This window comes from Arachis ipaensis, chromosome B02, assembly GCF_000816755.2.
Source record: "Arachis ipaensis cultivar K30076 chromosome B02, Araip1.1, whole genome shotgun sequence".
In the NCBI taxonomy this organism is placed as follows: Eukaryota; Viridiplantae; Streptophyta; class Magnoliopsida; order Fabales; family Fabaceae; genus Arachis; species Arachis ipaensis.
The window spans coordinates 1,403,570-1,416,927 of NC_029786.2; the positions used below are offsets into that span (position 1 = coordinate 1,403,570).

The 13,358-nt window shown below is 35.7% G+C and overlaps 5 protein-coding genes across 20 annotated transcripts in view; 1 reads left to right on the forward strand and 4 right to left on the reverse strand.

Annotated features, from left to right (window-relative positions):
- LOC107626560 overlaps positions 1 to 699 on the forward strand; it is a 37,038-nt gene extending 36,339 nt beyond the window's left edge. For all 5 annotated transcript variants that reach the window (XM_021114783.1, XM_021114785.1, XM_021114777.1 and 2 more), the window contains one exon: positions 35 to 699. The gene's annotated coding sequence lies outside the window, so the exon portion shown is untranslated. The remainder of the gene's footprint in view (positions 1 to 34) is intronic.
- Positions 1 to 6,340, reverse strand: part of LOC107626561 (putative disease resistance protein At3g14460) — a 60,081-nt gene extending 53,741 nt beyond the window's left edge. For 4 of the 10 annotated variants that reach the window (XR_002356532.1, XR_002356529.1, XR_002356531.1 and 1 more), the window contains exons 1-3: positions 2,592 to 6,340; positions 2,188 to 2,254; positions 693 to 1,640 (exon numbers count right to left, since the gene is read on the reverse strand). Coding sequence is in view for 1 of the 10 variants with exons in the window: in XM_016329465.2 (XP_016184951.1) it covers positions 2,610 to 6,230 (3,621 nt within the window). In the remaining 9 variants the exon portion in view is untranslated. Of the gene's footprint in view, positions 1 to 692; positions 1,641 to 2,185; positions 2,255 to 2,591 lie in introns of those variants that run through there. The other 6 variants (XR_002356533.1, XR_002356534.1, XR_002356530.1 and 3 more) reach the window with 3 other exon arrangements.
- The window catches only part of LOC107626564 (putative disease resistance protein At3g14460), an 87,589-nt gene that overhangs the window by 47,662 nt on the left and 26,569 nt on the right, over positions 1 to 13,358 (reverse strand). The gene's annotated exons all lie outside the window — the stretch shown is intronic.
- Positions 6,921 to 13,352, reverse strand: LOC107621900 (putative disease resistance protein At3g14460). 2 transcript variants are annotated; one of them, XR_002356537.1, is made up of 3 exons: positions 10,807 to 13,352; positions 9,876 to 9,933; positions 9,222 to 9,785 (listed from the first exon to the last, which is right to left on the reverse strand). XR_002356537.1 is itself a non-coding variant. In XM_016323878.2 (2 exons), exon 1 carries the CDS (start codon positions 13,306 to 13,308, stop codon positions 10,825 to 10,827), a length of 2,484 nt encoding a protein of 827 aa, XP_016179364.2. In that variant the 5' UTR covers positions 13,309 to 13,352; the 3' UTR covers positions 6,921 to 7,238; positions 10,807 to 10,824. The 2 variants fall into 2 exon arrangements, 1 of the variants encoding a protein (XP_016179364.2); XM_016323878.2 differs by lacking the exons at positions 9,222 to 9,785; positions 9,876 to 9,933 and adding an exon at positions 6,921 to 7,238.
- Positions 13,340 to 13,358, reverse strand: part of LOC110268294 (putative disease resistance RPP13-like protein 1) — a 1,322-nt gene continuing 1,303 nt past the window's right edge. The window contains exon 2 of the mRNA XM_021114274.1: positions 13,340 to 13,349. Coding sequence (XP_020969933.1) covers positions 13,340 to 13,349 — 10 coding nt within the window. The remainder of the gene's footprint in view (positions 13,350 to 13,358) is intronic.

The window sequence follows — 13,358 nt, forward strand, 5'->3', positions numbered from 1 at the left end:
AAAACTCACCCTATTATATTCCCATGTTTTTCAGATACAGGAGTCATTCCAGGTTCCATTCCACCTTCCCCTCAGTAGATCTTAGTCATTTTGGTGAGCCCTTCTTCTTTCCAAGGGCTAAGTAATTATGTAATGGAACCTTTGCTCAAAATCTAGATTATGTCAATGCTCCATATGTCACAGGCAGGGTCCTCGTGTGGGTTATGTTATTTTGAATCTTGAACTGTTTAGGTAGTGATTATGATTTGGTTATGTAAGACTTATGGTTTTAACTATATACTCTAGTTATCAACTTGATATATATATATATATATATATATATATGATGCGTATTTTGGATATATTTGGTTGTGGATATAATTTGGAGTATGTTGTTGTTGTTGTCTTGGAAATGGAGGTTTATTATTAATACAGGGAGTTAATATTTATGTTGGTAAGGTCCTAGAAACAGAGGAGATTCTGTCCGTTTTTCTGAAAATTTAGTCGTTTGGCTTGCTGAGGGACTTGTCTCTTGAGCGCCAGTCATGGCTTGGTTCGGGTCATGACAACAACTGACTCTGATCATAAAGAATTGACAAAGACAGGAACACCATTTTATAACTCTTTTCTTTCCCCAAATTAAGCTATTATTTTGTTTTTTCTCTGTGCAAAACAGCAAAAATAAAATTATAGAGAGGAATAGAGAAACATACCAACAAATTCAGAAGCTTTTCACTAAGAAGTGCCACTCCAACTTTGTCCATCATGTCTTCCTTTTCTATCTTGTTCATTCTAGTGTAGATACTAACATGAAGCCAAACTCAGTAAACACAGCTTCTGGTAACTAATTTTCAAACTCAGTACTTCAAAAGTCATCTAAACGCATGAATCTAATTGGATGACCATGTAAATCAAACTCTTTGTTTAATACAGCTAAACAAATTCTTAAATGTTGGATACACAAAAAAGATATTCACTGTCTTTCAATTTTTGTTTCATGTTAATTCTTATCTTCTTTGTAAAGGTGATTTTACTGAAAAATATGAAGGTTAATAAGTATTACAGATAGCAATGAGCCAATGACTTTGTCAAAGAAACAAAAGATATTTCTTGAACTACAACTGCAAGCTGAGAGCTTCCCTAATAAATGGAAGAAAAGAATGCAAATTTCCAGGCGGCATAGTTCAACTAGTTAACAATGAAAGCTGTTGCACCTTTGATTAGAAGTTAATTAAATTAACTGTTTCATGCTTGGTAAGATGTAGATTATCATAGCTTTAACATATAAGTAACACTACTGTAGCCTAGGTTCAATAATGATGTTAATCATCATCATGCCTTTGAATTATAAATTTAACAAAAAAAAAAAAAAAGGCTACAATTCAAGTTAGTTCAAACATGACTACTATTGATAACCAAACAACCATCTATGGTTCCTATCTTTGAAGCAAAGCACTGAATTGAATAATCCAAGCAACTCCACATGTAGTGTGGATACACATCAGTCATTAATTTAAACTAGTGTAGATACCAATTAAAATGAAAGCTGAAATCACTAAATCAGAAAACACTACTGCTTCCCAACACATTAATCCAGTTCACATCTCCATATATATAGATATACATGTGCAATGAAATCTCTAACATCAGTGAACTTTTACCTGCAAAAGATGGCAAAAACAGAAGGGAAAAAATTGTTAAATTATTTTGAAGCTTCAGTTTCCATTTCAGGCAAGACAATAAGCTATATTTTCTTTTAGCCTATCACTGAAGTTGCAAACCGTTTCATGTTCTTTTATATTGTAAAAAGAAATTAAAAGAAGATTAAAGAATAGAAGAAAAGGAAACAAGGAAAACCATATTAAAGAATGTCCCTACTGTTTGGCGAAAGTTTTAATTTTACCTTGAATATTTTCAAAGGATTTCAACTTATCTCTTTGCTAAAATTATGAATGATCGACAGTAAATAGCATCTAAACAGAAAGTGAAATCTATAGATTTGAAAGACAGAAAAAGAATAAAATTGAAGTTACTATATGGCAATACCAATAAGTTTATCATAAATATCAAATAGTGGCAAAGGCAGAAACACAATTTTACCCTTCAGTGCATATAACTAAATCAAGCTTTCATAACATTTTTTCTTTTTCCCAACAGAACAGGAAAAGTAAATTCTCGAATGGAATGGAGTGGTGTAAATTTACCAACCTGAAGCTAAAATATTGTATAAGATGAAATCTCCACCATTGGGCACTTTTACTTCATTACCATCTAACTGCAGAAGATGGATAAAAACAGTAAATTTCATTTATCGATAATGTAAAGAAATTCTCAAATGTCGGATACACAATATATATATATACACATACATACATTCCCTGCCTTTGAATTTATAAGAATGACTCTTTTTTGAGAATAACAGAGGATATTTCTTTTGAGTACAACTAGAAAGTGAGAGGTTTCCCAATGAGTGAAAAAAAATGCAAATTTATATCAGTCCAACTAGTTAATAATGTCTAAAGAAAGAAGGAGGTGTTTTCTTTTGAGGAAAAGGAATTTTATGCACGTATAATTGTATTGTGGTGGCATAAGAACCGAAGTTAGATAATTACCTTCTCAGAAATCTCTATTCAGAATACTTGTTTGAAATTGACTTGAATGGTGGGAATGTGGGAAATTTTGGGCCAGATTAGTTGATGCTTGTTCTTGCAGTGTTTTCCCAGCAAACCACAATGATCAATTTGAAGTAGCAAGAGAGAGGGAGGCAGCTTTTCTCCTTCCATATTCTCCAGCTTTTGACACCAATAAATGTGTAGTTGTTGAAGGGAGGTGAGGCGGAGAAGCTCGTTGCACTCCAATGTCTCCAGATTATAGAACCCTATTATCTGGAGAGTGGTAAGGGAGGGAAGGTGAGGCAGCGAACCCACCTCTGGGTATGACTTTATGTTGTCGCAGTAATAACCATAAAATTTGAGATAGGTGAGGGCGTGCAAGTTGGACATCCAGGATAGATCCCTCATTTGTTGCTCACCAATTTGCACATGAAGCTCTTTCAAGTTAGGCGGCAAACCACCCTCTGGCAACCTGCAAATGTTTGGGCAACCATATATCTGGAGAGAGTGTAAACTTGGGAGTAGACTCTTCATGTCACGTGGTAATGCCTCCAACTCTGAGCAGAAGCTGAAGTGAAGATGAGTCAAGTTGGGTGCAGCCAGTCCTTCTCCTGCTAATGACACTAATTTGGAGCACTCAATGATGGTCACTTCTTTAAGAGCAGCGTGTGGTGCCTCTGACATTGACACTGATTCCAGATTCCTACACCCTTTTATCTTGAGATTCTTGAGATTGGGAAAGACATCCAACGACAAGGAGGTCAGTGAATCACAGCTCTCTTCTATTTGTAGCTCTACCAAATCATACTTGTGCTGCTGTAGCTGCAGGAATTCTAGTTTTCTACACCTCAAGATGTGTGTTTCTTGGAAGCAACTTCGATGGTTGATGCTGATCATTGCCTTCAATGCAGACTCCATCACAGATTCACTTCCCCTAATTGATAAAGTATCCCCATCAACATACATGGTCTCGGTGTGCGGTCTTATATAGTGGTCGCCTATAAGTACTTTGTGAACTTTGGAAACATCCGACAAAGAAGAAACGATTCTGAAGAATACCTGATTAAGCGTCTCTTCCTTCAACATTCCACAATTTCTTATTTTAAGCTTCCTAAGTTGAGGAAAAGCTTTTGAGTCAGGTAAGTGCCACTCCTCCCAACATGCCATATCCCTAAATTTCAAACTCTCCAGTGAGGGAAATGGTGCAATATGCGAAGAATGATGATCTCCTTCATTCTTGTAAAACTCCTCCCCAATACTCCTCAGCTGATCGAAACCTTCAATGCGCAGGGACTTAAGAGATGGCAGCTGTCCAAGTGAAGGCAGCATGCAGCAATTCTTACAAGACTTTAGAGATACACGTGTCATGTTTTCGTAGGAACAGTTCCCCAACCAATCTGGAAATATTGTACCCTTGTATCCCTCGATTTTCAACTCTTTCATCCCACTCTGCGGTTTCAAGTTATCGAGAATGTCTCTTTCTTTCTGTGTGCTTGAAACCATATCATCACCTGAACACCATTTCAAGGATAATTCATCAATGTGCTTCTTAGCCACTATCTTTGCCCTCTTTGCTTCATTCACATCAACAATATTCTCCAACTTCTTAATCTCAACGGATCCATGAAGATTTACCAGCCCTCCTAACTCCTGGATTCCATTGTCTTCGTGCTTGCCAACAACAAAGTAACTTAAAACAAGCAATTGATTCAATTTGCTCATTTTTCCGGGCATTTCTTCCAAAGAAGTTCCTCTAATATCAAGATGCCGCAAACCCACAAGATTATGCAAACCACTAGGCAGCGTAGTTAGCTGATAACAATAATACAATTTCAGTGTTTGCAAATTAGACAAGCTACACAAAGACTCTGGCAATGTCTTAATATCAGTCCAAGAGAGGTCCAAGTAGCGCAGATGGATCAATTCTCCTATTGAATTAGGCACCACATCAAGTTCATCAAAGGATAAAACTCTCAAGTATTTAAACTTTGATGCTACGCTTTCCATGCTAAATAAATCGTTGACATACAAGGATGTCCTCAAAGATTCCAATGTAGCAATGGAATTCAAATTTTTTGAGACTGCACGATTCAATTTTCCAAATGACAAATGACGAGTCAGACTCCCCAACTCCTCTTTGTCACCAAGTTCTTCTAATCTACAGTAGAAATCTCCAGCAAGGAATATTGCCAAGTCATGTAAGAGATCATGCATCACAAAACAGTCATCATTATCTTGATGCTCTTTAAAAAATAATCTAGAAGCTAAATCGTCAAAATATTTGCTACCAACTTCTTCTAAAGTCTCTCTTCTATTTGATACCCGTAATAGATCTTCTGCCATCCACAACAAGATTAATTCATCTTTCTCAAATTTATAATCTTTGGGAAACAATGAACAATAAACAAAACAACGTTTCAAATATGGAGGTAGATGAAAGTAGCTTATTAATAATGCTGGGATTATCTTACTGTCATTCGTAGAAAACTCCCAAATATCACTCTTTAATATTTCCCCCCACTCCTCAGCGTCATGGTTTCTGCACAAGCAACCAAGTGTTTCTGCTGCTAGTGGCAGACCATCACACTTCTTAGCTATCTTTTTGCCTATTTCTTCCAGTGCCGGGCTCCCATTTGATTCTGGAAAAGATGCACTGGATGCAAACACCGACCAACATTGATCTTCTGACAACGTGTTGAGGATGAGAGGTTGATAATTTGTTTGAGCAACTAAACCAACATTTTCCTTGCGAGTAGTTAGAAGAATAATACTTCCCTTAGCCCCGTATTGAAAAGGCGTTATAAAATTTCTCCATTGATGTTGATCATTACTCCAAACATCATCAAGAACAATAAAGAACTTCTTATTCAACAATTCTTCTTTCAAAGCATGTTGAAGTGAATTGAAATCGTCGAGACTACAAGTACCTCCAAGGATCCCCTTCATGACATTCCTTGTAATCTCAACAATATCAAAATTTTCTGAAACACAAACCCATGCCTTCAGATCAAATCCCTTCATGAACTCCTCTTCATTGTTGTACAGCCATTGGGCTAAAGTTGTTTTACCAACCCCACCAATGCCAACAATAGAGATCACAGAGAGGTGATGCTCATTGTTGTCATTCAGCATCTGGACTAAGGCCTTCTGATCATCCTCCCTGCCATACACATTCCCTCTTGCAAGAGAAGTGGATGGAACTCTCCATGAGGAGCTACCAGTGGGAATCTTTTCAAGGCCAAGGCTTTCTTTGCATCTCTCAAGATCTTCAATAGTTCTGACCACTTCTTCTATCTCGTTGACCATCTGCCTTTCTTCAAAATTGAGGAAGCTAGGCAAGAAAGTTGGTACCTGCTTCTGAGTTGAAGCTTTGATGCAGAAACGGTCCAGCAAGTCATCAGCCTTGTAGACAGCATCTCTCAGATCATCCAGCCACTTCCTCACCAATTGGTTACCAAACTGCTTCTGCTCAGCGTCAGCAACCAGAGCTTCAGCAGCCAAGAGAGCAGTCTTCAGCCTTCTCACCAACTCAGGACCAAGCTTCTTCCCCACCACCAAGTTGTAAGTCTCAGCTGAAATGAACCTCTCCAGGAGAACAGTGATGAAACCAGACAGAAAAGCTTCACCCACTTTGTTCATGGTGATCTCAAGGAAAAGTAAGAGTATTCTGCAGATTAGAATGAGAGTAACAATGCTCACAAGTTTGTAACTGAACTCAGGAATTTGAGTCTCAAAAGTGTAAAGTAAGACTGAGAGCGAATGTGTTCATCACTCATGACATCACGTGGTATCAGTCTTCGAAGTAATTATAAAAAATTCGGTATAAGTGGATTGCTTAGCTGGCTTTGCACTAACTCCATTTGTTAATTCTTGTTTAAAAGAAAAGAGATGTAACACATTGTTTAATAGCAAGGTATTAGTGGTCTTTGTGGAAATTATATAAAACTAAAGAGCATGTAACTGCACATCAATATTCAACATTTTCATAATGACATCGTTATCTTTGAATCTTATATTTCCTTTGAAAAAAAAACAAAAGAAAAGTGGTATTTGTCATCACAAAAACCAAACACAGTTAGCAACAAGACGTGATAACTTAGAAAATTCATAGCAGGGGAGAGCTTAATTGGCTTTTGCTCTAACTTTTTCATTTTTTTAATTCTTTCTTGCAAGTGGTGTTGTTTCCGTGTCACCAAGGACACTGCTAGTCTTTGAGGAAACAATATTAAACTTTGGGCACCATATTTTTTGTATAGATATAACAATAATGCATGTTAGTTGTCTTATTTTAATAATTTGTACAGTGATAATATATTAGTTTATTGTTTCTAAAACAAAGGGAAAAGAATGCAGTTACATCAATGCAATAACACATTTAATCTGCTCCAGAAATAATGTTTATCATCATACAACATAATAACTAATAAACTAACAGCAATAATCATATTCAGTACATAGGTTGATTTTGCAACAACTTCGTCATACATAATCTCTTCTACACTGAGAAGATGGTCACCTAAATACATCAAGAAGATGAAATTGCCAAACTTCACCCGAAAAGCAGTTGCTGTTCATGATTTCTATGGATCCAAGTGTTGTCTGTTTTCAGAATCTTTGACCTTCTCTGCTCAATCTTCAATGTATCTACTGCAGGACTCAGAGGTTACACAAATACATAAAGTAAAAAGATTTCAAGACTAAGTGTTTGTCATCACAAAACCAAGCACACACTTATCATTCTACAAACTTTGTTTTCTTTTTATTTTCTATACTCTTTTGTGAGAATGCATAATAATGCAGTTATGTGAACATCTCATGAACACAATGTTGGATCATTCTTTAGTTATGTCCCAAAAGATCAAATATTCTATAACAAACTGCACATATCAGGATAACTAGACCATTGGCTAAATTCATCGTATGCCTATATTTTATTTTTTTTAAAAATAGTTGTCTCTCCATCTCATGAACTTCATGTGACTGCACACTGACAAGTATGTCTTTAGGTAGACATGTATCATGGTAATATATTATGCTATGAGGTTATAATAATATTGGTAGAGTGAGGTTAAAATGTTGGCATGGAACTAAAAATTTTCTGTCTTCAAGATTACTTCTAAGAAAAGAAAAGAGGATTGTAAATCTTAAGTTGTTGAATATATTATGATAGATAAAGAAGTAGTGATTTGGAACATTCGGTTGGAACGCAAGGACAGAATTTTCAACAATAAAGAAGTAGGTGTTGAGATCAATCAAAGAAAGACCTTTTTGAGCTACAAGGAGTGGAGTGGTATTGATCCTTTTGGTTGTTGATGACAATGCCAGAGATGACATGGATTGATAACCTTTATGTTCTGGTTTGTTTCTTTGTTGTGTCTGTTTCGTTTGTTGTTTAGGGGCTAATGAATCGTGATGATTATTTCATTATTGTGTATCTCTAACAAGTATACAACTCTCTTCTGAGTCTCGTGTATATTTTACTGTTTTGTTGACAAGATTCTCTTTTCAACAACTTATTAGTAGTCTATATGCAAAACAACAGAGAGAATTTGCTTAGGAGAAATAACCAGAGCCAACCAAGCTTGGTTAGAGTTATCTTTTCCCCGTTTTTGTTTTGGGAAATTATGTGATTATAAAGAGTATACAAGGACATTTCTATTATGAAGATGAATATTGAACTTTTATAAAGAAGGATCTCTTTTTGGATGATAAAATAAAAAAAAAATTGAAAATGAGTTTTTTGGACAAAAGAAATCCTTATCTAATTTTCATGATGAAGTCCCTTATCTAATTTTATGTTGCAAGTGTTTAAAAAAAAAAAAAGGAAATAGGAGGAAAGAAAAGTAATGAAAGAATAATGCATCACAGTGAAACTAATGTTTAATCGCAGAGGAATATAAGTTCTTTATATATATATAGTCTTTAAGAATTTTCACTGAGAAAGTATGTGATGAAATTTTACTTTTATCAAACTGGCTAATAATGATCTTAACTTTCTTTGTAAATAATCAAATGAAAAAATAACAAAAAGGTGAGACTTTTCACAATTTCTTACAAATGGATGATGAAGCCTCCAAGATACGAAGTTTAATCTAAGTTCTCAGAAGTCAGAACACAATTTCACTCAAACACCACCACCACCAATATCAACAGGATGCACTCTTTCTCTCAGAAAATGAAGCTACAACTTCAATACATTCACTATATATATGTTTCGCTTTCAAGCTTCCCTTTCCTTTTCTGAAACTGATATCATTTCCAAAAGGTGAAATTGCAAAGAGGAAGTTAAATGCAGTTAGATAGAAAAATAAAGTGATCACAAGCATAATCTAATTGCCATAATACTACAACTCAGAAAGAAAAGATTTTCAATATAGACATTTCAGAACAGAAATGCAATGCTCTCAGGACAACTGCTGCTTAATCCTCAAGGTATCTTTTGAAATACAAATACACAAATATGATAACATTTCTGATGGTTTGGCTAGCCTTGAGAAAAAAAGGTGTTGAATCAAGGTATTTTCGAAATTTGACTAATGACTGACAAACATAAACTGTTATGTAGGAGATTTTTCTTGTTTTGTCTAATCTATCTAATTTAGCAAAAAATAGCAGGAAGAGAAAAGAGAATGACATAACCATGTATCCTGATTCAATCTATAAATACAATGAAACCTATATCCAGTCTCTTCCAAAACTATAGTGGAAACTGTAACCAAACCAAATTACAAACACCAATACCAATATCAGGAACAAGTGAACTCAGACCTGAGTTCCCACACCAAGAATGAAATGAATTCTAATCTATCTTTTCAAAATCAGAATCAAATACAAACACATCTTGATGGTTTTTTCATCTAATCTATCTTGCCTTTTCAATTCATGGCTTTTTCTTAATTCTTCACCAACTCATGATAGCCTTTTGTTGTTACAGAAAGATTTATACAAAGAAATCAAAATACTGGAAGACTAGAAGACATTTTAGCTAACCTAAGATAAAAATAAAGATCTTCAATGTAAGCTTTGTGAGGGAGAAAAAGAGAATGATCCAAGAATGAAGAATAGGAGATCTGAACAATCTTCTATCTTGAAATGTTGATGAGGCCACCCCATACACATTTTAATGGTTTTGCAACACAACTTTAAAAGCTGATCCTAGATCATAGTAGTAATCTCCTCATATCCCAGGAAAATCTGTTTCAGTTGGAATCCATAAGAAATGCTATGACATAAAGCATTGTAAAATATAAATACCCATGTGGTAGCATGTAGTTTATAGTTTACCTTCACAGAAAGTTTACTTGCAAGCTAGTTGTTGATCACAAAACCCAAGTTCTTCTACCTGAAGATGATAAGAGAGATATGCTCATCTAAAATCTAGGTGTTACCAAAAATTCAAAAGGAACATTCAAATTAAAATGATGTATTATTAGTAAATAAATAATCAAATAAATCATTTATTTCCTGTTGAATGCCACTTAATTGCATGTATCAATCAATAGAAAAGAATTGAAGTGTAGTAAATTTGAGCCTATGGTTTGAAAACATATGATGCGGATTCCTTTTACAGAGTCTTTTAACACAACAACTCAATAATAGCATGATCACAAAATTGTAAAATTTAAATTATGCATTTAGTAGAAGTATGATCTTGTACGTCAGTACAAGCTGGTTGCAGAAGAATGTAATAAAAGTATACAATACAAGACAGAAATGATGACCAGAGAGTTAATTCATCCAAATCACAAGTAAACTTGGCAGCTTTAACACGTCTGCGTCTACGAAAGTAAAAAGTTAAAAACATTAAAAAAAGTACATTTAATTCATCCATTTGTTTAATACATCTAAAAAAAATCTCAAATGTTGGATACATGGAAAAAGGATATTCCCTGTGTTTCAATTTTTGTTTCATGGTAATTGTTATCATCGTCTTTAAATGTGATTTTCTTTTGAAACATATGAGTTAACAAGTATTACATATAGCAAAGACTGTTTGTGAGAGTAAGAAAGGATATTTCTTTAACTACAACTGCAAACTGAGAGCTTTCCGATAATGAAAGAAAAGAATGCAAATTTTGCAGTTGGCATATGAGTTCAAGTGGTTAATGTTGTTTAAAGAAAGAGGAAAAAAAAATTGACTTGAAGGAAAAGGAAATTTATGCATGTGTGAATTTAATTGTGGTAGCATGACAAAACATGAAGGTTAGAGAATTACCTGCTCAGAAACCTCTACTCAGAAAATTTGCTTGCCATCTACTTGAATGATGGGAATGTGGGAAATTTTGGACCAAATTTGTTGATGCTTGTTCTTGCAGCGTTTGCGCAGCAAATGACAGGCATCAATTTGAAGTAGTAAGAGAGAGGCAGGCAGCTTTTCTCCTGCAATATTCTCCAGCTTCTTACACCATGAAATATGCAATTGTTGAAGGGAGGTGAGGTGGAGAAGCTCATTGCACTCCAATGTCTCCAGATTATCAAACGCTTGGATATGTAGAGTGGTAAGGGAGGGAAGGGGAGGCAGCCAACCCACCTCTGGGTATGACTTTATTCTGCTCACACTGTGATGATCTGAGATGGTGAGATGAGTGAGGTTGTCCAAGTTGCCCAACCATGATAGACCCCTCACTTGTTCCTCGCAATCTCCTACACTAAGATCTTTCAGGTTAGCCGGCAAACCACCCTCTGGCCACCTACAAATGTTTGGGCAACCTTGTATGTCCAGAGAGTGTAAATTTGGGAGAAGACTATTCATGTCAGATGGCAATGACACAAATTTGGAGCATTGACTGATGGTGAGACGTTGGAGAGCAGTGTGTGGTGGCTCTGACATTGAAACTGATTCCAGATTTGAACACCATTCTATCTCCAGATTCTCGAGATTGGGAAAGGCATCCAAGGATAATGAAGTCAGTGAAGCACAGCTTTCATATATTTGTAGATGTACCAAATCATACTTGTGTTGTTGCTGGAGTAATTCAATTTGGCGGCAATTAAAGATTTTGAGCTTTTGCAAAGATTTGGGTAAAGAATTGCCCCCCAAGGATACAACAGATGAACACCCTGAGATTTGTATTTCTTGGAGGGAAGTTAGATGGTGGATGATCCTTGCCTTAAATGCACACTCAACCACACATTCAAATCCCCTAATTGATAAACTATCCTCATCAAGGCTCATCTTTTTATACCATCTTTCACCATCTTCTTGTATTTCCAGTTGGCGCACTTTGGAAACATCCGATGAGGAAAAAACAATTCTCATTAATACCTGATTAAGCATATCTCCCTTTAACATTGGACAATCTCTTATTTCAAGGCTCTTAAGCCGAGGAAAGGCTTCTGAGTCAGGTAAGTGCCACTCCTCCCAACTTGGCATACTATAAAATATCAATTCCTCCAGTGAGGAAAACGGTGCAATAGGCGAAGAATGTTGATGGCCTTCATTCTTGTAAAACTCCTTGCCAATGCTATTCAGCTGATCAAAGCTTTCGATGCGGAGGGACTTAAGAGATGGCAGCTGTCCAAGTGAAGGCAGCATGTAGCAATTCTTGCAAGACTTGAGAGATACACTTGTCATGTTTTGGTACAAGGAATGCCCAATCCAATCTGGAAATATTTTACCTTTGTATCCATCAACAGTCAACTGTTTCAAGCCAGTGTGTGGTTGCAAGCCCCAAAGTATATCTTGTTCATCAGTATGTGTGTTTGAAACTATATCATCGCCTGAAGACAGAGACCATTTCAACAATAACTTGTCAATGTGCTTCTTATCTATTATTCTTGCACTCCTTGCCTCATTGGCATCAACCACATTCTCCAATTTCTCAATCTCAAGTGATCCATGAAGATTTAAAAGTCCTCCTAACTCTTGAATTCCATTGTCTTCTTGCTTTCCCACCACAAACTTGCTTAAAATGTGCAACTGTTTCAATTTGCCCATTCCTTTTGGCATTTCTTTCAGAGGAGTACCCCTTATATCAAGACACTGCAAATTCACAAGATTACACATGCCATTGGGCAGCATAGTCAGCTTTGAACAATCTGATAGCTTTAATATTTGTAAATTACACAAATTGCACAATGACTCGGGCAATATCTGAACATCACTTCTAGAGAGATCCAAATAGCGCAGTTGGATCAATTTACCTATTGAATCAGGAAATATATTGAGTCTATCAAAGGACAAAACTCTCAAGTATTTATTCTTTGACAATATGTCACATGGTAATGTTGCGCGTTCATCCCGGATATAAGGTATATCATTGATATACAATAATGTCCTCAAAGATTCTATTTCACTAGAGGAGCATGCTTTCTCAGGGATTGAATGAGTGTATGACAAATGACGAGTTAGAATATTCCTCTCTTCCTTTTCACCAAGTTCTTTTGAGAATCTACAATAAAGATCTCCAGCAAGAAAAGTTGCCAGGTCATGCATGAGATCATGCATCACAAAATACTTCCTAGCATAGTACTCAGCCTGCTTGAAAAATAGTCTTGAAGACAAGTCATCAAAACACTCGCAACCAACTTCTTCTAAAGTCTCTCCTTTCTTTGGAGGTCGCAAAAGATCTTCAGCCATCCATAGCAAGATTAATTCATCTTTATCAAATTGATAATCTTTGGGATACAACGAACAATAAACAAAGCAGCGTTTTAAATGTGCAGGAAGATGATAGTAACTTATTAACAATGCAGGAACAATTTTACTATTTGACATAGGAAATTCCCAAATGTCATTCGATAGTATTTTATTCCATTCTTCAACAC